The 23,976-nt window shown below is 37.1% G+C and overlaps 1 protein-coding gene across 4 annotated transcripts in view; it reads left to right on the top strand.

Moving 5' to 3' along the window:
- NAV3 (neuron navigator 3) overlaps nucleotides 1-23,976 on the top strand; it is an 839,545-nt gene that overhangs the window by 592,485 nt on the left and 223,084 nt on the right. For all 4 annotated transcript variants that reach the window (XM_073788380.1, XM_073788379.1, XM_033866303.2 and 1 more), the window contains one exon: nucleotides 21,722-21,794. In XM_073788380.1, coding sequence (XP_073644481.1) covers nucleotides 21,722-21,794 — 73 coding nt within the window. The remainder of the gene's footprint in view (nucleotides 1-21,721; nucleotides 21,795-23,976) is intronic.

Here is a 23,976-nt window from a genome sequence, read left to right as displayed (position 1 = left end):
AGAGGAAAAGTTGTTTTGAAAACAAAATTTTCTTTATTTTAAAATAGACCATTAGAGCACTTGGCCAGTTAGCTCAGTTGGTTAGAGTGGGGTGCTAATAAACTAGGCCATGATATTTAATAATCTTCATAAATGCATGGAGGGGTTAGGAAATTTGATCATGTGAAATAGTTGCAAACCAAGAATTAGATGGTGGGGCAGAGGTGAGGGTGTGGTTCCCAGCCTGTCCTTCCTCTTCGCTGCTTCCTCCCTTCACCTCACTCTAATAGCTCGACTGGTTTTTTCAGCCACAACATTCTCCCTTCTTTTCTATCATATCATATTGTTTAAAATTTGGTGAGATGCGGATTTTGGGAAAACTTGTGCCTCTTACCCTTTTCTATTCCTAGGAGATGAAAAATTAGGTTTTAGTCTTCCCTTAATTCTCTGATTTCATGTCCCACGGGGTTATGGCTGCCACAACAATTACCATCATGGATTTCACAGGCATCTTTATTCCATTTCTATAGTTTACAGCAATCCAGACAGTGAAACTATTCTTGACAGAAAAAGTATCCTGTTCTTTTATCACCATGCTGTCCTTTTAAGTTTTAATTCTTTCAGCCACTGCTTGTTATTGCTGCCCTTTTAAAGGATCTATTTAGGTAAGATAAGAAGATGAGGCTCCTAACCAAATAGGGAAGAGATAAAATATTGGAATGCTCTAAAGGTTTAGTAAAATCTTATAAATGGCACGCTGCAGGATTCTAGCACTATGACTCAGAGGAGTGGAATATTGCTAAGTTAGTCCATTCACATGATCCCCTGCCATTTTGAAACTGTTCATCTTCTGGAATGTCTAGAAAAAGATAGCTTAATGAAGACAAATGCTTTCCTACAAATAGAGCTCTGATCTCTAAAGAAATACTAACTGAAAATCTCTACTTTGTAGTTTCCTTAATGATCATTATTTTTATTTAGGCTTATACTTCAGGAGAATAAGCATAAACTACAAGTATTAGGAAATTTATATTAAATGATTAGAGTATCACCCTGATGATTTTTAAAACTGAGTTTGTCTCTAGAAGTTGCTCTGTGTACTTGTAAAGTTTGAATGAAGTAATTGAAATAACATGGGGGTGCTGAGAGTAAGTGTGTCATGTTGAAAGGACAGTGGTCACTGGAATTCTAATTCTGATTAGATGATCCAGGAAAAAGAATTCAGTAAATGCTCAGAGTTTTCACTCATTTCTGCAATGAGGAAATTAGACTGATTAAAGTCTGTTAGAACTCCGACTTGCTAGACTGATTTAATGAAACACCAAAGACCACGGTTTCTGTTCAATATTTCATCTTATAGATATACCTGGGTTTTCAATCTTTATAGCTTTTAAAACCACATTCATAGTAAAGTAAGAAAGACATTTCTTAGAATATATTACGTCTAATTTACAACGAAAAACAATATTTTTATGAAAGTTATCTGGTCTGCCATTCAGAAATTAAATAAATGCTGAAGATACAAGAATGCTTTTCTACATTAATTTTATATTATAGAATAAATAGTGTAAATGTTTTTCTTATGAGGATCAATATTTAAATTGGTTTGTGCCGTTAGTAGAAATTGAAGTTAAGTAACTCCCTTTGGGTTGGACACCAGATTCCACATACAAATTTTTTCCTTCTTTCTGGAGACAAGATATAAAATATTTCTGGTTTTGCAGGTAGTTATTAAGCTTTATTCTGTACATAAAAAATTGCAAAGGTACTTAATATTTCTACTATATATTTAAATACCAACCACTTTCTTAAACATTTAGAATGTTCTTTATCCTGATAGTTTTGACTTAAAATGCTGTAAGTTGTTTCCCACTGATAAGCCACTATCTGAGTAAGCACAAAATACCATCATACCTTGTATTAGAAAACATATTTTGTAGCAATCCTTTTGTAATTTTAGTTTTATTACCCTCACTAATCTAGTTTTTTTTTTAAAGAACTTACTGCTCCATCTTTTTCAACCCTTCTTGAAATTAGTAGAAAATTAACTGAGAAATTTAATACTCAGTACTAAAAAATATGAAATAAGAGCAGTTTTTAAAACCCTAGTTCAGAAAACCATATACTAAGATATGAAGCCATTTTAAATATGACCTATGATATTCTTAGCTTAAAAACCTATGGTGATTAAACAATGTTTTTAAAAAATACTTCCATAGGACAGAAAAAGGAAATGAAATGGGAGAATCTTATTCACTTGATCTCAGTATAATCATTTGGCAAGTATATCTTTGATAAAATAAATTATTTGAAAATCAGTAGATGTACCCAATCTACTTGTTTTATGATATTATATTTAAATGATTTTAATATGAATTAAATTAAACTGACCTGTGTGGATAGCCACAGACAAAATTCATGACATGTCTGGTTACACTTTGAAAAATTCTATTGCCCGTTTGATTTGTATTAGCCATGTTTCAAACATTAAAAAAATATTATGAAATCATATCATAGAAGCATCAAATTTTAGAGATGGACCTGAGAGTTCAGCCGTATCAGTATCGCTTATTGATTCATCTGCAGGTTGAATGTCAGCCATCTTTATCCAGTGCTGTACTAGATGCTTTGCTTGCATTTTTCATTGAGTCATCATAGCAAACCTACCAAAGAACTTGTCTCACTGAGGCTGCCTGTGTCCCTATTTAGTAAGTGGAAGAATCAGTGTTTGGTCTCATGTCTATTTGAGTCTAGGCCAAATCGCTTTAAAACTTATTAACAAATGCATTTAAGAAAATACGGCCTGGGACTCAAGTCTTGAGATTTTGATCTCTTCCTCTTCTTCCCCCTCCCCCTCCTTCTCTTTCATCCCCGCCTCCCCTTCTTCTTTAAAGTTTGGATCCCTCTCCCCCCGCTCCAAACTTGCAATATAAATGAGGATTTTTCTTTAATATTATGCTTGTTTCTTCCATCTATGACAGGAATAAAAGCTTTGGTTAGGTTGGGAGAGGGTGTGGGCATATGAGATAAATAATGATTTATAAATTTTGTGGTGAAATTATGCATTGGGAAAATAATTAATTGTTATATGTAACTTTAGTCCTATATCTAAACAGATATTATTTTAGAATGGTTTTGTAATTTCATAATAAAAGAGTAAGTTTCCTTGTTTTGTTTTGTTTTCTGAAACAAACCGAGAAGCAGGAATTATTAAAAACCTACAGAGTATATTTTCAGGTCAATGAGTACTGACATAGTATTTTATAATTTTATATTTATAATACTTTATATTGGCAATTATAGCCTATAATGAAGATTTAATGTCATCTATAATTGGCAACTAATATTAAATGATGTTCATTATTCTCTAATCACCAAGTCAGTTAAAGCAGAATATAGAATTTTAAACAAAAAATAATTTTTATCTGATAAAATTCTAATAAATTTTCCATATCTGTACCCTTATCTATCTGTCTATCTATCTAGTCACATACACACTTCTGTTATATATGTGTTTATATAAAGCATTCCTAGTATGAAAATTTATACATACACACATGTACACACAGACATAGATACACATATGCCTAGTATGGAGCTAAGCTCTTCATAAACATCTGCAATCCTCACATAATATATTGTGTGGAAACTGCTTTCATTCTCATTTCACAGATAAGGAAGCTGAGGCTTCAGCAGAGTAAAAACTTTATTTCTAACAGTGTGTAAAACTTTAAACTATTATACTATAGTGCTTAATTAATGAACTGACTCCTTGTAGCTAACCCCAGACCAACTAAACACAAAAACAAACTGAAGAGCTAAACAAAATTTCTATCTCCTACCTCTCCCTATCCCACAGCACAAACTAACGAGATAGGAGAGGAAAACATGGGACATAGCATTCAATGACATGAAATACCTAAACTGTACCTTTCACCTCCCCTCCCCACAGACTTAACAAATCAAACCTCAGAAGGCAAGGCCTAGAGCTCTGCATGCTTACAGATCCCAGCTGACCGTTAGGCTTGCTAAAGTTTGGGGATCTACTGCTCTGCTGCACTAGTTTCCTGTGACTGCTATAACAAATTATCACAGATGTGGTGGCTTCAAACAGTAGAACTTTAATCTCTCACTGTTTGGATGCCAGAAGTCTGCAATCAGTATCACAGGGCCAAAATCAAGGCTTCAGCAGTCCTGTGCTTCCTCCAGAGGCTGTAGGGGGAATCCATTCCTTGCCCATTCCAGCTTCTGATGGCTGCCAGCATTCCTTGGCTTGTGGCCACATCAGTCATTCTGTATGTTCATCTACCGGGAGATAAAAATGCATTGGTTAGTTGTGAAATAATTTGGAATCATTTAAACCTTATGAACTTAGAATATGGATGGAACAAATAGATTTTGCATACTCTTTCTGTCCTTCCTTTCACATGACACAATTTCATCCTTACATTCAACCACATATTTATGGAGCACCTATCTTGTGCCAGGCCTGTATCCTAACTGCCTGTCAATCATGTAGAGAGCTTGAGTCAGAAGCTGGAAATGGCTCAGTCAGAATGTCTAAATTATAGTGGTAGAAAGCATAATGTAGCAGAAATGGTGATTTCATTGGAGACTGACAGGGTTGAGTTTGAATTCTGGCTCTGCTATTTATTAATTGCGTAAACTTGTACAAAGTATGTCATTTCTAAGCCTCTACTGAATGGCCAAAATAATGTCAAATTTACCAGAGTCTATGGTAAAGATGAAAAAAGCGTTTTGCATTTGCAGTAAATAACACCCATGCTTAAAGCTGTGTATGGGGCTTCCCTGGTGGCGCAGTGGTTGAGAGTCCGCCTGCCGATGCAGGGGACACGGGTTCGTGCCCTGGTCCGGGAGGATCCCACGTGCCTCAGAGCGGCTGGGCCCGTGAGCCGTGGCCACTGAACCTGCGCATCTGGAGCATGTTCTCTGCAACGGGAGAGGCCACAACAGTGAGAGGCCCGCGTACCGCAAAACAACAACAACAACAACAACAACAACAACAAAAACTGTGTATGAACTCCCTTCCTGTGCTGGGTTAAGTGCTGAAGGAAAAAGTGGCTTTCAAACCATTTCCCGTGCTTCTCTTCTTGACATGTAGTGTCCAGTTCCTCACAGTGAAGCCTGTTCACCTAGTGTGTTATGAAGTTAATATTTTACAAATGACATATTAAAATTAAATACACTAAAATAGACTTTTTAAAAATCAGAGTGCATTGCAGATAGAATGGGTAGAAATTGACTTGTGAAACTTTTATTAATTTCTATCTATAAGCCTATGTATATACTGTGTGGTTATATAAAATAGATATCTTCAGTGCAACGCTGACCATTTCTTTCGCATCAGACACACCATTAGTCCCCTGAGCTCTACTATCAAGCCCAGGCCCTTAGCAAGACGTGGAAGATGTTCCACATCTAGCCCCTGTTTATCTCTATGGCCTCGTCTTCTGCTGCTAGATTTTCCAGATCTCAAGATACTTTTTCCTGGAGTCTTTCTGGCTGTTCTCTCCTCCAGCATAGTTTCTTGAAACCTACTGAAGGCCACCAGCCTTTGGAGGGGCCTGTTTTCGCATTGATAAACAAAGATGTTGTGGAGAAAGATTTAAGTGGGGTTCAACTCTTAATATTCCTGGCTATTCTGAATTCCCCAGTCCCTTAACTAATGGTGTTTCTCAACCCTGAGCAGTTCACATATTGCTCCTTCTTTGGGTTCACTTCACCCCAAATCCTGTTATTTGGTTAGCCCTTCCTAACCTTTCAGGGACTAGCTCAGGCTTCCCTTGAAGCAGAAAAAGAAAAAATGTGGGAGTTAATGATACAGGCTCTGTTTTTCACATATTCTCTCTGTGTATCCTTGAACATCTCAGTTTAATTCTCTGATCAACACTTTTATCATTGGAAAAATGCTATAATTATGGCAACTTCAGAAGAAGGTATCTTTGTAACCATGATAGAGAAGTCTTAGTTACTAATAACTTTCTCCTTTCCTGGTCCCTTTACCTCTGATCATGAATAGACTGTTCTGCATGCTTCTTTAGGAGTCTGTGTTTCTCTGATTGTAACATTCATCACATTACATTGGAATTATCTCTCCTGTGAGACTATATATATTTTTAAGGGCTTGGACATGTCTCAATGAATAAATAATCATTATGGAGTGAATGAAAGCAAACATCTTAAGAATATTTAACCAATGCAAAAACACTGTTGCATTTTACTTTAATTCTTCAAACATTTATATTTGAAAGAGTTATATTAAAATCTTTGGCTAAAATCTATATAATTGTTTGAATTTTATGATAGGATGAGGTTTTGCTCAAACTGAGCCATCGTATCTATTTATTTTTGGTTGAAATCAAATGTAATTAATGTATATAATGATACTAGCAGTGTATGTTTATCATGAAAAATAGGAAGAATCGTTAATTAAAAATAGCACAGGTCCCAAAAGAACTTACCATTGGAGAGAATGAAAGTTATGTTTGCTTTATATTCTTCTACACATTCTCTGTGTATGATTCACACAGCAGTACCTCAAACATGCCCTAACCAGGCTGCATTGTGTCTATAGAGAGAACTCAGTCTTTGAAATATTATGCCTACTACCTGTTTTACAATTATTTAACTTTTTATATTGCAGTGGTTTTAGGATCCCAGGGGGCATCAGAGCCTTTTCAGTTCCAGGCCGAATTCAGCTCTGTAAACATAATTGCAGAAAGGAAAGGCTGGCATGGTCTGTTTTCAGGCATCCTCTTGAGCAGTTGTGTGTTGCTCTAAGCTGCTCTGCTGGGCATGGCTGCTCCCCCTTCTGAAGCTTGTCTAACCTTCTCAGAATCAGACTTCTCCTGGCCATCCAAATGACACTTCTTCTTTGAAGCTTTCACCAGATCCATAGTGAAAACTGATAAATCCATTCTCTTCACTGCCTTATAGTGTTCTCTATAATTCTTTTTTGGACTGTTACGCCTTGTGTAATGGTGATTTATGAATCTTTTTTCATCTCTTCAGCTATTTTACAGCTCACAAAGCTCATAAAGGCAAAGACCTTATAGTCATTTTTACATCCTTTAACCATCTAGTAGAGCTGTTTGCCCATAATAAACAGTCAATAGTGGCTGAATGAATTGATTACTTGTTGTTAAGTGTTGGTGCCATGGTTAAAATTTAATCACAAACTGATCTCAATTGATACTAATCACACTCAGAATGTAATTTCCATTAAATATCCGTAAGTAAAAATGAAAGAAACCTATGAATAGGCAAGGCATAACTTTGTTAATATTGTGAAAGATGCCTCCAATTACATCTTCCAAAACAGATTATCCTAGTTTTGTAGTAAAAATACTAAAAGGATGGGTGGCATCAAATGTGCCACTTAAAGTTCATGAGTTCAATAATTGGGAGATTGGGATTGACATATATACACTATACACTAATATGTATACAACAGATAACTAATGAGAACCTACTGTATAGCACAGGGAATTCCACTGTACAGTAGAAACTAACGCAACATTGTAAAACAACTATACACCAATAAAAAATAAATAAATAAAGTGAGTCTCTTGTAGACAGTGGAAAAAAGAAAAGAATTGTGCTAATTAAAAACACTACTCTTTTTTGGACTACTTCATTCAACACTGAAATGAATAAGTCCAAATATATGCAATACACAGTCTGCGTTTAATATGTTGAGAACACATATTGACCCTCAGGTTTAAAAAATATTTGAAAGCATGCATACAATGATGACTGTTTAGAGTTTTCATAAGTGAAGATAATGAAAACTCTTGTTTTCCTCATTTGAAATCCAATTTGTGATTTAACAATTAGCCATGTTCATACTGAGCAAGTTCATAAGGGTCAAGATAAATGTACAATTATGAAGTCAGACAATCAAATCTCTGAAAAATGACTCCCATTCTTTGTGGGAATAGTGGAAAATACTGGAAAGAAATCAATGCTCTTTAGAATATACAAGAATAGTGGCTATATCTTGAAATTTATATCTGTAGCACCAAGTACAATTCCAGGCATAAAGTAAGTTTAATAAATGATGAATTGGAGACCTTCAAGATGGCAGAGGAGTAAGACATAGAGATCACTTTCTTCCCCACAAATACATCAAAAATACATCTACATGTGGAACAGCTCCTACAGAACACCTACTGAACGCTGGAAGAAGACCTCAGACCTCCCTAAAAGGTAAGAAACTCCCCACGTACCTGGGTAGGGCAAAAGAAAAAACAGAGACAAAAAATAGGGACAGGACCTGCACCTCTGGGAGGGAGCTGTGAAGGAGGAAAGGTTTCCACACACTAGGAAGCCCCTTCACTGGTGAAGACGGGGTGGGCGGGAGGGAAGCTTCAGAGCCATGGAGGAGAGCGCAGCAACAGGGGTGCAGAGGGCAAAGTGGAGAGATTTCTGCACAGAGGATCAGTGCTGACCAGCACTCACCAGCCCGAGAGGCTTGTCTGCTCACCTGCCGGGGCGGGCGGGGGCTGGGAGCTGAGGCTTGGGCTTCGGAGGTCAGACCCCAGGGAGAGGACTGGGGTTGGCTGCATGAACACAGCCTGAAGGGGGCTAGTGCGCCACAGCTACCCGGGAGGGAGTCCGGGAAAATGTCTGGACCTGCCTAAGAAGCAAGAGACCATTGTTTCGGGGTGCGCGAGGAGAGGGGATTCCTTCCCTGTCTGCCCACAGAAGGCAGAGCACCGCCTAAATGCGCTCCAGAGACTGGTGCGAGCCAAGGCTATCAGCGTGGACACCAGAGACGGGCATGAGATGATAAGGCTGCTGCTGCCACCACCAAGAAGCCTGTGTGCAAGCACATGTCATTATCCAAACACCCCCGAGAGACTGTGCAGCCCACCACTGCCAGGGTGCCATGATCCAGGGACAACTTACCCGGGAGAACACACGGCGCACCTCAGGCTATTGCAACGTCATGCTGGCCTCTGCAGCCGCAGGCTTGCCCTGCATTCCGTAGCCCTCCCTACCCCCCGGCCTAAGTGAGCCAGAGCCCCCTAATCAGCCGCTGCTTTAACCCCCTTCTATCTGGGTGGGAACAGATGCCTGAGGGCAAACTACATGCAGAGGTGGGGTCAAAACCAAAGCTGAACTCCAGGAGCTGTGTGAACAAAGAAGAGAAAGGGAAATCTCACAGCAGCCTCAGGAGCAGCGGATTAAATCTCCACAAGCAACTTGAGGTACCCTGCATCTGTGGAATACCTGAATAGACAACAAATCATCTCAAAATTGAGGAGGTGGACTTTGGGAGCAACTGTAGACTTGGGGTTTGCTGTCTGTGACTGACTTGTTTTTGATTCTTACGTTTACCTTAGTATAGTTTTTAGCACTTGTTATCATTGGTGGATTTGTTTATTGGTTTGGTTGCTCTCTTCTTATTTTATTTATGAATGTATTTATTTATTTAAATATTTTTTATTTTAACTTATTTTGTTTATTTTTTTATTTTTTTTCTTTCTTCCTTCCTCCCTTTTCTTCTGAGCTGTGTGCCTGACAGGGTTTTGGTGCTCCAGCCTGATGTCAGGCCTGAGCCTCTGAGGTGGGAGAGCCGAGTCCAGGACACTGGACCACCAGACACCTCATGGCCCCACGTAATATCAGTCGATGAGAGCTCCCCCAAAGATCTCCATCTCAACGCTAAGACCCAGCTCCACCCAACGGCCAGCAAGCTCCAGTGCTGGACCCCCCCATGTTAACAACTAGCAAGACAGGAACACAACTCCACCCATTAGCAGAGATGCTGCCTAAAATCATACCAAGTTCACAGACACCCCAAAACACTCCACCAGACGTGGCCCTGCCCACCAGAAAGACAAGATCCAGCCCCACCCACCACAACACGGGCACCAGTCCCCTCCACCAGGAAGCCTACACAAGCTGTTGAACCAACCTTACCCACAGGGGGCAGACACCAAAAAAAACAGTAACTAAGAACCTTCAGCCTGTGAAAAGGAGACCCCAAACACAGTAATTTAAGAAAAATGGGAAGACAGAGAGATATGCAGCAGATGAGGGGGAGCAAGGTAAAAACCCACCAGACAAAACAAATGAGAGGAAATAGGCAGTCTACCTGAAAAAGAATTTGCAGTAATGATAGTAAAGATGATCCAAAATCTTGGAAATAGAATGGAGAAAATACAAGAAATGTTTAACAAGGACCTAGAAGAACTAAAGAGCAAACAAACAATGATGAACAACACAATAAATGAAATTTAAAATTCTCTAGAAGGAATGAATAGCAGGATAACTGATGCAGGAGAATGGATAAGTGACCTGGAAGATAAAATAGTGGAAGTAACTACCACAGAGCAGAATGAAGAAAAAGAATTGAGGACAGTCTCAGAGACCTCTGGGACAACATTAAACACACCAACATTTGAATTTTAGGGATCCCAGAAGAAGAAGAGAAAAAGAAAGGGTCTGGAAAATATTTGAAGAGATTATAGTTGAAAACTTCCATAATGTGGGAAAGGAAATAGTCAAGTCCAGGAAGCACAGAGAGTTCCATACAGGATAAATCCAAGGAGAAACACACCAAGACACATATTAATCAAACTATCAAAAATTAAAAAGAAAAAATGTTAAAAGCAGCAAGGGAAAGGCAACAAATAACATACAAGGGACTCTCCATAAGGTTCACAGCTGAACTTTCAGCAGAAACTCTGCAAGCCAGAAGGGAGTGGCAGAATATATTTAAAGTGATGAAAGGGAAAAACCTACAACCAAGATTATTCTACCCAGCAAGGATATCATTCAGATTCAGTGGAGAAATTAAAAGCTTTACAGGCAAGCAAAAGTTAAGAGAATTCAGCACCACAAATCCAGCTTTCAAAAAGTGCTAAAGGAACTTCTCTAGGCAGGAAACACAAGAGAAGGAAAAGACCTACAAAAACAAACCCAAAACAATTAAGAAAATGGTAATAGGAACATACATATTGATAATTACCTTAAATGTAGATGGATTAAATGCTCCAACCAAAAGACATAGACTGGCTGAATGGATACAAAAAGAAGACCCGTATATATGCTGTCTAAAAGAGACCCCTATGAAATGGACAAATTCTTAGAAAAGCACAACCTTCCGAGACTGAACCAGGAAGAAATAGAAAATATAAAGAGACCAGTCACAGGCACTGAAATTGAAACTGTGAATAAAAATCTTCCAATAAACAAAAGCCCTGGACCACATGGCTTCACAGGTGAATTCTATCAAACTTTTAGAGAAGAGCTATCACCTATCCTTCTCAAATTCTTCCAAAATATAGCAGAGGGAGGAACACTCCCAAACTCATTGTATGAGGCCACCATCACCCTGATGCCAAAACCAAAGATGTCACCTAAAAGGAAAACTACAGGCCAATATCACTGATGAACATAGATGCAAAAATTCTCAATAAAATACTAGCAAACAGAATTCAACAGCACATCAAAAGGATCATACACGATGATCAAGTGGGGTTTATCCCAGGAAGGCAAGGATTCTTCAGTATACACAAATCAATCAATGTGATACATCATATTAACAAACTGATGGATAAAAACCATATGATAATCTCAGTAGATGCAGAGAAAGCTTTTGCCAAAATTCAACACCGATTTATGATAAAAACTCTCCAGAAAGTAGGCATAGAGGGAACTTACCTCAACATAATAAAGGCCATATACAACAAACCCACAGCCAACATCATTCTCAGTGGTGAAAAACTGAAACCATTTCTTCTAAAACCAGGAACAAGACAAGGATGCCCACTCTCACCACTGTTATTCAACTCAGTTTTGGAAATTTTAGCCATAGCAATCAGAGAAGAAAAAGTAATAAAAGGAATCCAAATCGGAAAAGAAGAAGTAAAGCTGTCATTGTTTGCAAGTGACATGATACTATACATAGAGAATCCTAAAGATGCCACCAGAAAACTACCAGAGCTAATCAGTGAACTTGGTAAAGCAGCAGGATACAAAATTAAAGCACAGAAATCTCATGCTTTCCTATACAGTAATGATGAAAAATCTGAAAGAGAAATTAAGGAAACGCTCCCATTTACCATTGCAACGAAAAGCATAAAATACCTAGGAATAAACCTACCTAAGGAGACAAAAGACCTGTATGCAGAAAACTATAAGACACTGATGAAAGAAATTAAAGACAATACAGACAGATGGAGAGATATACCATGTTCTTGGATTGGAAGAATCAACATTGTGAAAATGACTATACTACCCAAAGCAATCTGCATATTCAGTGCAATCCCTATCAAACTACCAATGGCATTTTTCACAGAATTAGAAAAAAAAATTTCACAATTTGTATGGAAACAGAAAAGACCCTGAACAGCCAAAGCAATCTTGAGAAAGATAAATGGAGCTGGAGGAATCGGCCTCCCTAACTTCAGACTATACTACAAAACTACAGTAATCAAGACAATATGGTACTGGCAGAAAAACAGAAATAAAGATCAATGGAACAGGAGAGAAAGCCCAGATATAAACCCATGCACAAATGATCATCTTATCTTTGACAAAGGAGGCAAGAATATACAATGGAGAAAAAACAGCCTCTTCAATAAGTGGTGCTCGGAAAACTGGACAGATACATGTAAAAGAATGAAATTAGAGCACTTCATAGCACCATCCACAATAATAAAATCAAAATGGGTTAATGACCTAAATATAAGGCCAGACACTATAAAACTCTTAGAGGAAAACATAGGAAAAACACTTTTTTTTTTTTTTTTTTTTTTGCAGTACACGGGCCTCTCACTGTTGTGGCCTCTCCTGTTGCGGAGCACAGGCTCCGGACACACAGGCTCAGCGGCCATGGCTCATGGGCCTAGCCGCTCCGCGGCATGCGGGATCTTCCCAGACCAAGGCACGAACCCGTGTCCCCTGCATCGGCAGGCGGGCTCTCAATCACTGCGCCACCAGGGAAGCCCAAGAACACTCTTTGACATAAATCACAGCAAGATCCTTTTTGACCCATCTCCTAGAGAAATGGAAATAAAAACAAAAATAAGCAAATGGGACCTAATGAAATTTAAAAACTTTTGCACAGCCAAGGTAACCATAAACAAGACAAAAAGACAGCCCTCAGAATGGGAGAAAATATTTGCAAACGAAGCAACTGACAAAGGATTAATCTCCAAAATATACAAGCAGCTCATGCAGCTCAATATCAAAAAAACAAACAACCCAATCCAAAAATGGGCAGAATATCTAAATAGACATTTCTCCAAAGAACATATACAGATTGCCAGCAAACACATGAAAGGGTGCTCAACATCACTAATCATTAGAGAAATGCAAATCAAAACTACAATGTGGTATCACCTCACACTGGTCAGAACGGCCATCATCAAAAAATCTACAAACAATAAATGCTGGAGAGGGTTTGGAGAAAAGGGAACCCTCTTTCACTGTTGGTGGGAATGTGGATTGATAACGCCACTATTGAAAACAGTATGGACGTTCCTTAAAAAGCTAAAAGCAGGGCCTTCCCTGGTGGTGCAGTGGTTGAGAGTCTGCCTGCCGATGCAGGGGAAACGGGTTCGTGCTCCGGTCCAGGAAGATCCCACATGCCGTGGAGCGGCTGGGCCCGTGAGCCATGGCCGCTGAGCCTGCGCGTCCAGAGCCTGTACTCCGCAACGGGAGAGACCACAGCAGTGAGAGGCCCGCGTACCACAAAAAAAAAAAAAAAAAAAAAGCTAAAAACAGAACTACCATATGACCCAGCAATCCTACTACTGGGCATATACCGTGAGAAAAACATAATTCAAAAAGAGTCATGTACCAAAATGTTCATTGAGGCCCTATTTACAATAGCCAGGAGGACATGGCAGCAGCCTACGTGTCCATCGACAGATGAATGGATAAAGAAGACATGGTATATATATACAATGGAATATTACTCAGCCATAAAATGAAATGAAATTGATATATTTGTAGTGAGGTGGATGGACCTAGAGTCTGTCATACAGAGTGAAGTAAGTCAGAAAGAGAAAAACAAATACTGTGTGCCAACACATAAATATGGAATCTAAAAAATACCCCCCTGGGTTTGCGGGGAAAGGGTAAACTGTGATGAAGTGAGAGAGTGGCACTGACATATACACACTACCAAATGTAAAATAGAAAGCTAGTGGGAAGCAGCTGCATAGGACAGGGAGATCAGCTCAGTGCTTCGTGACCACCTGGTGGGGTGGGATAGAGAGGGTGGGAGGGAGAGGCAAGAGGGAGGGGATATGGGGATATATGTGTACATAGAGCTGATTCACTTTGTTATACAGCAGAAGCTAACACAACATGGTAAAGTAATTATACTCCAATAAAGATGGTAAAAAAAATTTGAAAACCAAAACTAAAAAATAAAAATAATTTAAAAAATGATGAATCAGTGAATGGTTTGATTTATTGAACATAAAATTAAATGGTATTGCTTAAGATACTAATATTGGTTATAGAAATTATTCATGTCTAAAAATATGAATCAACTTCTGTTGAATTTATTTAGTATCTTCAATAAAAAAAAAACACGCAGTGATCAATTTACTTATTTACTCTAGAAAAACTGTGTTTTGGTTTAGGCCATTGTGATAACATTATTTTCATACAATCCAAAAGCCTGAAGGCTCAGTGTGCCCAAACATTTTTTTTTTTAACTCCCAAACATTTTAAAACTTCTGAAAGTATTGATTGTATCTAGAATTTAGAAACTGTTGGTTTTATTTTCAGTATACAGTCAGTATTTTTATAGTTATTTAGCCATCCTCAAGTTTAGCAGGAAAAAGAGAGGCAACGTAGGTGTTCCATGCCAATAAAATGTAAGCCACAGACAGAAGGACCCAAGAAATAGTGCAAGACATAAAATAGGCAAGTAAAAGTCCTGGGAGTTGTCCATGAGCTGCAGATATGAGTGTTACCTGAGCCAAATGAGAAATGGGCTGTCCAAAGAACAGAACGGATTTCTTTGTATTACTACTACAAAGGCAAATATATATTTTAATACCAAAGGAATAAGTATAAAACACATGAATTATATAGTATAATGGTTCAAATACACAAAAGACAATATAGTGCTGCAGTGTGAACAGTGCAATTCTTGCATGCACGTGGGGTAAATTGAAATTATATTCAGTTACTTTCTTTGAAGAGCATAGGTGGAAGCTTTGTTTTCCAGGCATTGCTGCAAACTGGAATCACCTGGGGACTTTGAACAGTTTTTGATAACTGCTCTCCACAGACATTCTTATTTAACTGATGATGGTGTAAATTGGGCATGTATACATTTAAAGTTCATCAGGCGATTCTAATGTGTAGCAAAGTGTGCAAACTGTTGAATTAAAAGTTTGGAAAGCAGGTTTTGTGCAGTGTGGATAATTCTCAGAAAAATTGCTGTAATACCAAAAGCAAAAGGTGCTATGATGCTATTTTATACCACTACCACCTGCTATTAATTTTTTTTAATTTATTTTATTTACTTATTATTTTTGGCTGTGTTGGGTCTTCATTGCTGTGCGCGGGCCCCCTCCAGTTGCAGCGAACGGGGGCCACTCCTCGCTGCGGTGTGCGGGCCTCTCATTGCGGTGGCTTATCCCATTGAGGAGCACGGGCTCTAGGCGCACAGGCCTCAGCAGATGTGGCCCGCGGGCTTCAGTAGCTGTGGCTCGCAGGGCTCTAGAGCGCAGGCTCAGCAGCTGTGACACATGGGCTCATCTGCTCCGTGGCAGGCGGGATCCTCCCGGACCAGGGTTCAAACCTGTGTCCCCTGCATTGGCAGGCAGACTCCCAACCACTGTGCCACCAGGGAAGCCCACCTGCTATTAATATTAAAGACTGTTACAGTAATCACAGCTACTTTTTTATTCTTGAGCTTATTAGAGTTCTTACTATGTGCAGTGCATTGTACTATGTACATAGTTATGTGCAGTTTCATTCGGTCCTCTGAGTAATGATGTATATTATCTGTTTCTCATCTCATTATTTAATTTAAAAGGGTCAGATAAGATGGTCTTTATGGGCTCCTCAATTTTGGAAATTCTTTTAAATTATTTATTTCTATCAATCCTAAAATATAATGTCAACAAGTTCCCATAGAAGGGTAAATGGGAGAGGGGAGATGCTGGATCCCTCCAGTGTAGATGAGTGTGATGAGCATTAGAGAGGAGAAGCTTAGGATGCTGCAGAAGTCTAAGTTGCCTGGGCAGATAACGCTAAATTTGATTATTAATAGTATTATAAAGTATTGTTTATGTCTTTTTTTATTTGAATAATCTAGGCATAAAACATCATTTTATCCCTGTGTAGTTAATTCATTCCCTCAACAATTGTTGATAGCGTGCCTAAGGTACTCTTACTCTCTCTATGTGTGTATACATATACAGAGAGGGAGAGAGAAAGAGAAAGAGAGAGCCCAAGTGCCAGCAAGCATGAGAGGCCGGGAATAGTAGGATTGAGGCTTTTGTCAGTTGATTTATTTAATCCTAAATCTAAGAGTCAGTTCTTAGTTCTCATCTTACTTACCAGCTGCTTTAGCTAGAGCTCATGTCTCCGTTGGAGTTAATGTACTTTCTTCAGGTGCTTTTCTGTGTCCCATACTCTCCTAATTTGCGTGACATGTCACTGGTTGCTTTTCCTCCATTTCCTCTGTTGGTTCCTCCTCTTCTTTCCAGTGAGTCTCCTCAGGCCCACTGTTTTTTCCTCTTCTCTTTTATAGCTACACGCCCTTCGTGATTTAATCTAGCCCCATGGCTTTAATTACCTTCTGTATGAGGATAACCCTGAAATTTAGATCTCTGTTCCAAAACCTCTCAGTTGAACTCCAGATTGTGTGTGTAAAGGCCTGTACATCCATTTGGGTGTCTAAGAGACTAGATAACAGGTCCAGAAATTAACCCCTTGTATCTGTCTGTGGCTTTTCCCATCTTATGGCTGGAGATGTCATCCACCTGGCTACCGAGGCCAGAAACCTTGGCGTCATCCTTGACTGCTCTCTCTTATGTGCCACACCTTCCCATTAGATTCCTTCAAAGTATATCCAGAATCTGATCCTTTCGGATCCAGGTGATCCTTTCTCATCACCTCGCTGCTGCCACCATTGTCTGAAACACTATCATCTTTCACTTAAATTACTTGCATGAGCTACCTGATGCGTTTCCGTACTTCTATCTTTATATGCCTGGAGTCTATTCTCAACAAAGCGAGGGACCAATCATTTTATTTTTATTTTTAATTTAAGTAAAACATACATAGAAGAGTATAAATACTCTAATAGAATTTGAGGTAAAGCAAACATAAAAAGTGTATAAAATACTCTAGTCTTAATTATATAGCTGATAGATTTTAAATATCTCTACACCTGTGTACTCACCACTCAGATCAAAACAAAGGATACTTCTAGCATGTCTGTTCCCCTTGTGCCACTTTCCAGACTGTACCCCTCTAAAGTTTATCACTATTCTAATGTCTGTTTTCATTGTTTAGTCTTGATCTTGAATTTCATAAATTGAGCATCATATAGTATATACTCTTTTGTTAGCTTCCTTTGCTCATCTTTTTTTTTTTTTTTTTTTCCGTACGCGGGTCTCTCACTGTTGTGGCCTCTCCCGTTGCGGAGCACAGGCTCCGGACGCGCAGGCTCAGCGGCCATGGCTCACGGGCCCAGCCGCTCCGTGGCATGTGGGATCTTCCCGGACCGGGGCACGAACCCGTGTCCCCTGCATCGGCAGGCAGACTCTCAACCACTGCGCCACCAGGGAAGCCCTGCTCATCTTTATGTGAGACTTTCTCTGGAGGTCAGTTGCTTAATCTGTAAAGATGAGGGTAGACTAAAGATGAGATTAGGAGCTAAAATTTGAAAACAAACTGATGTCCAATCCCAACTCACAGAATTTCTGATTCTTATTGTCTGGGGTCAGACACAGGGAAGTAGTATATTTTAAAAGATCCCAAAGAGAATATAACATGTAGCCGCTGGATCAAATGACTCTCTGTCTTCCTCTGTCTCTATCTCTGTCTCTCTTTTTTTTTTCTTGGATTCATTTTTTCCAAAAATACAAGGACCAATTGGCCAACACTCCTTTCCTCCCTTCTTCCTCAAGTATGTACTGTGCATCTAACAGACACCAAACACCATGCTAGGCTGCCAAAGGTGCACGAGTCAACAAAATTCAGTTCTTGTCTCTCAGAGGCTTAGAGCTTCGCTAAACCCATGTCTTCATAAAAAAAAAAAACAAACAAACAAACAAAAAGAAACTGAATGAACAAATAAATAAATAAAACTATGAAAACTCAACAAACATCTCTATTTACCCGCAAACCAAATAGAGGGAGTGAGGAGAGAGAGATCAAGAAATGATTGACTTTGTTAAATAACCTAGTAATTTTGAAATAGTTGTTTAAATTTGGTCAAATAACTGATTGCTTATGAAAGATTGACTCAAATTTCAACTCAGTTGCTTTCCTTTTCAAAATGATTTAGTATCTAGACAAAAGGGATTGAAAAGAGTTAAAATTCTTTTTCAGATTTTGAACAGAAGGGCGCCATTTTTAAACACATCCTAAAAATTAACTATGTGATTATATAACCAGTATTTTGAATATTTTGTTTTTGTTTTGCGCCAGTTAACTGATGTAATTAAATCCATGCAGAGACTTCGCTTGTGAGGATAATTTTCCACTTTCTGATTAGTCATTGAGTATAATGCCCACCCCCACCCCCCAAAAGAAAAGGTACGGCAGATGTGTCAATACTCTGGTCTTTTCAGGGCAGTGTTTTTCAAATTGTGGATTACTGTCCATCAATGGATCCTGAAATTCATCTAGTGGATTTTAACCAATATTTAAATACAGATTAAAAAGCATTAATTAATTAATGAAAAGAGAAGACAATGTTATTAGCAGAAAGCATCACAAGCGATTTCATGTAGCAAGTGTAAGTACTGATCTATGAAACTTTTGTTTCCATTATATTTAGGTAACTGTGCATTGGGTTGTTTATTAGTTTATTAAGTACATGAAATTATTCTAATTAAAAATTGACCCAAATTATTAGCTGTTAAAATTACAGTTTGAATTTTGATAGCTTATTTGATATATGATTCAAATAATACTGAGAAAAAATAAAACTCACTTCAGTTAATTGGATAAATTTGATGGCAAAATCACTTTTATCTGTTTAGGATTTCAAAAATGTTTGGAGGTTTTTAGTTCAAACAACAGTTGAGGTTTGACATGACAGAAAAATTAGGAACTAAAACAGTATTTATAGATATTTAACTGGGAAATGTGAGGGGACAATCTATTATTTTAAAGCAGGAATTTTGAGAAACTAATGTCTCAAATTTATTAAAATAAAAATAATCATTAACCAAAATATATTATTATGTAGGTAGAAAGTATTCTCAAATTATTTTAGAGTATGCCTCTGACAAGGAAACTAAACATATAAATGACATTTAACAACATTTCTCATAGCCATTTTCTTTTATTATAACATCGCTGGGTAAAAAATGTAAGTAGTACCAACAAGCATGATTGAATTTATAGATGACTTTGGAGTTAGGTAGGGAGAGGATATTATTTTCTTAAGTTATGTTTGTTATGTTGTTACATTGTTGGAAAATTAATTATGACCAAACAAAAATTGGTGAATAAATAAAGTGTAATGAACTATCCTTTAATAGTCATACTGGAGATTTTGTATTCAAGTACTTATTCTGTTGCTGTTACTTACCTGCTATAGTAAGATGGGAAACAGAATTAACTACCTCAAATTGTTGGTGCTCATAGTGAATGACTGTAAAGGACTATTACAAAAGGTTGAATGCTTCTGATAAATAGATATGAAAGGAATGTAAGGTATATTTTGAGTATTTTTTTCTTTCCTCTACTAGGACCCTTTTAATTTCCCTTTCTAATTTATGGTGCATATTGAGAGAGAGTTGTTTGTCTCTAATACCCAATCTAGATAGCAGTTTTATTTTTTATTCTGTTTTATTCTGTATGGCCAAAAAAGCCATTTTACACTTAATTACAGACACAGTTCATGAATATTTTCTTGGTCTTCCAATGAACTAATCTGTTTATGTATAATAAAAATACATTTTGCAGTAAATTATATATATTTGGGCCAGAAATCTTACTTTCTATAAAATTCATATAATTGGTGTAAAATTAATAATATCAATAATAATTGTTGCAGCAAACATTCAAAAATACTCAGCTCAATTCTCTGTCTTAATATTAGGCCACAATAATTATTTGTCATCTTTTATTTTTAATCAACCTGAAAAAAATTTTTTTAAAGAACACACTGGGTAGACACAGTAGTATCTTCTGTTTGTTACACTTTTCTTTTTCTTTCCTTTATGTTATCTTATTTTCTAATAGCAAAGTGAAATGTGAAAGAAAGAATTTGAAGTGGATTCCAGAACCATAGGTTTTTTGGGTATTCAGACGTTGACAAGTAGAACGAGAAGGTCCACTTGGTCATGTAACATTCAGCGTCTTCAACTCTATCATTCTTTCAGTAAAACTTATTTTGAAACGAATCAAGAAGTTATTTTTTTCTCAAAGCAAATGTGTATACCTTGGCTGCAATCATTTTGAAGTAAAGAACCTCTCATTGGATATTATTACTTTAATTATGCACAAAATTACATTTAAAAGGGAACGTAAACAGTTGTCCATTTTATAAAGACAGATTCTGGAATATATTTTTTTCTTTTTATTTTCTTTTACAGACATTTTGACCTTCCTATGAAGCTCAGCTAAAGAGGACATTGGCAAAACTTTGTATGTCCTCCTGCATAGCTTTTGATGAGAATTTAATAAGACAGAAAACAGTACCTTGCCAAGTATTAACTTTAAATCTCTTATTTACTTTAGAATTTCAAGATTTATGGAATACCACAAAACCCAGGGAGATGACTCACAAAGAACTGGAACTTTCTAGTTTCCTACATTCTTTTAAAAAGTCTTAGCTATTTAACTTTGCTACATAATGCCATAACTAATACTGAAATCAACCCATGAATTAACATAAATTAGTCTTTTTTTTTTTTTTTTTTGCTTCTCACCCTAAATGGTTAATCACTGGCTATCATGTTGCAAGGAACTGTTCAAAAGCAGTGGCATCACTCTTTTAAATTACAAAGGCAATACCTATATTTAAGCAGAGAATTAGCAACTGTAGAAGTACAAATACAGTTTTTAAAATAAAGAATTTCTATGATTTAGGATGAAAATATGCTTCATTTCTTTCATGTATATCAACCCTTATCTTTTGGCATACTTACCAAATATTACTGTTCGAATCTCAGTTACCCACATCCTAGTATTCTAACTCACAGAAACAGGAGTCTCCTCCTATTTGGATACTTTAGTTGAGACTTGTTTGTGAAGCACAAAATCAGTCTGGTTTTATGTTAAGTAGGTGGGTTGCTAATCTGTAAGAATGCCATTCTTGGTCAGGCCTTTATGAATTGTTTGTAAGTACTAAATCGGACAATGCAATCTTTATATTCATTCTGCAGTTAGCCAAAATAATTCTAGTTAAACTCTGGTTAAAGATCTCTAGTATGAAATGAATGTAAAATATTCATTCTTTCTTTATCTTTCTCTCTGGCTTCATTCTAGCTCATTTATTTATTTAAAAATAACCTTCTAAGTTACTTTTTCACTGCTTTTCATGTTGCAGATTGAAAATGTTGATGTCTGCCTTAATTTTCTAGCAGCCAGAGGAGTAAATGTTCAAGGTCTATCTGCTGAAGGTAAGAAAAAGCACAGTTGTCACAAATGGATCCATGTTTGTAAAAGACTTTTTATAATGCTAGAAATGTAAAGTGGGAGTACATAGCCCCTAATACAAGAAAGGAAATCAGCAAAGTTTCCAAAATAATAGAAACATAAATTCAATGGTTATTAATGTACGCCTTATGTAGGTATGTTCCAGATTTTGCCAAAATTGTTCTTTACATTACCGAGTATATGGGAGGGGGACATACTAACAAAATATCTTTATGTTATTACCAGTTGGTAGTGTTTGTAGAGTCTTAAGTAGATGGATGGATAGATAGATAATGCTGGATAATAAATACAGTAGATGGACATAAATACAGTTAAAATAGTGTAATTAATGCTCAAATATTTTATCAATAACAATTCTATAATTTGATCAAGTTGGTAGTCCAAGTCTAAATATTTGTTAATTTTAAATAAGTCATCAGGAGTTCTTACTTAATTAGCACTAACAGTATTAATAACTGTTCTTTGTAAAGTCCTTAAAATTATTAAATGTTTAAAAGATCATCACTGACATTGAAATATAGAAAAGTGGAAAAAGAAAACTAGATCTGTTATTTTTTTTTCTGCATTTCTTTTTCTTCCACATATATTTTTAGGAAGCCTTTGCAAAATTTTCAATTTAGTACTATTAACAAAAAACAATTGCTAAAGTTATGAAATACCAAGTCCTTTGAGATCTGTATCAGCAACAACCATTTTTAATTAGAATTTTATGATTAAACACTTTTGACAATTTATGTTGCTTCTTGTTTCTGCTACAGTCAGTTTACTCTGAAAAGCCTTTTTCCCCCACAGATAGTAGAAATATTAGACAATTCTAAGCTGTTCAAAGTTTGCTGCCATTGGAAAAAGAGGAATTGTGTGACTTCTGAAATATTATGGACATGTACTAGAATTATTTACGTTTGTCAATTTTTCTTCACTATTTAAATTTTAAATTTCTTTAATCCTTTATCTGTATATGTCATCATGATGTTTAATCTTAAATTACATATTTAATGGCAAAAAACTTATGTTCAAATCTAACTCATGGTTCTGTTAACTTAGAATAAAATTTGATAAAATCCTCCAGGATAATACTTTACTTTCTAAGTGGTCAAAGTTGGTGAGAAATGTTACCATTTATTCGTTTTATGTCTCTTCCGTATAACATGACATCTTTTTGTTTGGCTTTGTTTTGTTTTTTCATATTCTTTTTTTTTTAAAACATCTTTGTTGGAGTATAACTGCTTTACAGTGTTGTGTTACTTTCTACTGTATAACAAAGTGAATCAGCTATACGTATACATATATCCCCATATCCCCTCCCTTTTGCCTCTCCCTCCCACCCTCTCTATCCCACCCCTCTATGTAGTCACAAAACACCAAGCTGATCTCCCTGTGCTATGCAGCTGCTTCCCACTAGCTATTTTACGTTTAGTAGTGTATATATGTCAATTCCACTCTCTCACTTCATCCCAGCTTACCCTTCTCTCCCAAACCCGTGTCCTCAAGTCCATTCTCTACGTCTGCATCTTTATTCCTGTCCTGCCCCTGAGTTCCTCAGAACCTTTTTTTTTTTTTTTTTTAGATTACATATATATGTGTTAGCACACGGTATTTGTTTTTCTCTTTCTGACTTACTTCACTCTGTATGACAGACTCTATCTAGGTCCATCCTTTTCACTACAAATACATCAATTTCATTTCTTTTTATGGCTGAGTAATATTCCATTGTATACATGTGCCACATCTTCTTTATCCATTCATCTGTCGATGGACACTTAGGCTGTTCCATGTCCTGGCTGTTGTAAATAGGGCTTCAATGAACATTGTGGTACATGACTCTTTTTGAATTATGGTTTTCTCAGGGTATATGCCCAGTAGTAGGATTGCTGGTTCATATGGTAGTTCTGTTTTTAGTTTTTTAAGGAACCTCCATACTGTTCTCCCTAGTGGCTGTATCAATTTACATTCCCACCAACAGTGCGAGAGGGTTCCTTTTCTCCACACCATCTCCAGCATTTATTGTTTGTAGATTTTTTGATGATGGCCGTTCTGACTGGTGTGAGGTGATACCTCATTGTAGTTTTGATTTGCATTTCTCTAATGATTAGTGATGTTGAGCATCCTTTCATGTGTTTGCTGGCAATCTGTATGTCTTCTTTG

This window comes from Tursiops truncatus, chromosome 11 (genome assembly GCF_011762595.2).
Source record: "Tursiops truncatus isolate mTurTru1 chromosome 11, mTurTru1.mat.Y, whole genome shotgun sequence".
NCBI classification, from domain to species: Eukaryota; Metazoa; Chordata; class Mammalia; order Artiodactyla; family Delphinidae; genus Tursiops; species Tursiops truncatus.
Note: the sequence above shows the minus strand (reverse complement) of the source record. Positions and strands in the feature narration are given on the sequence as shown.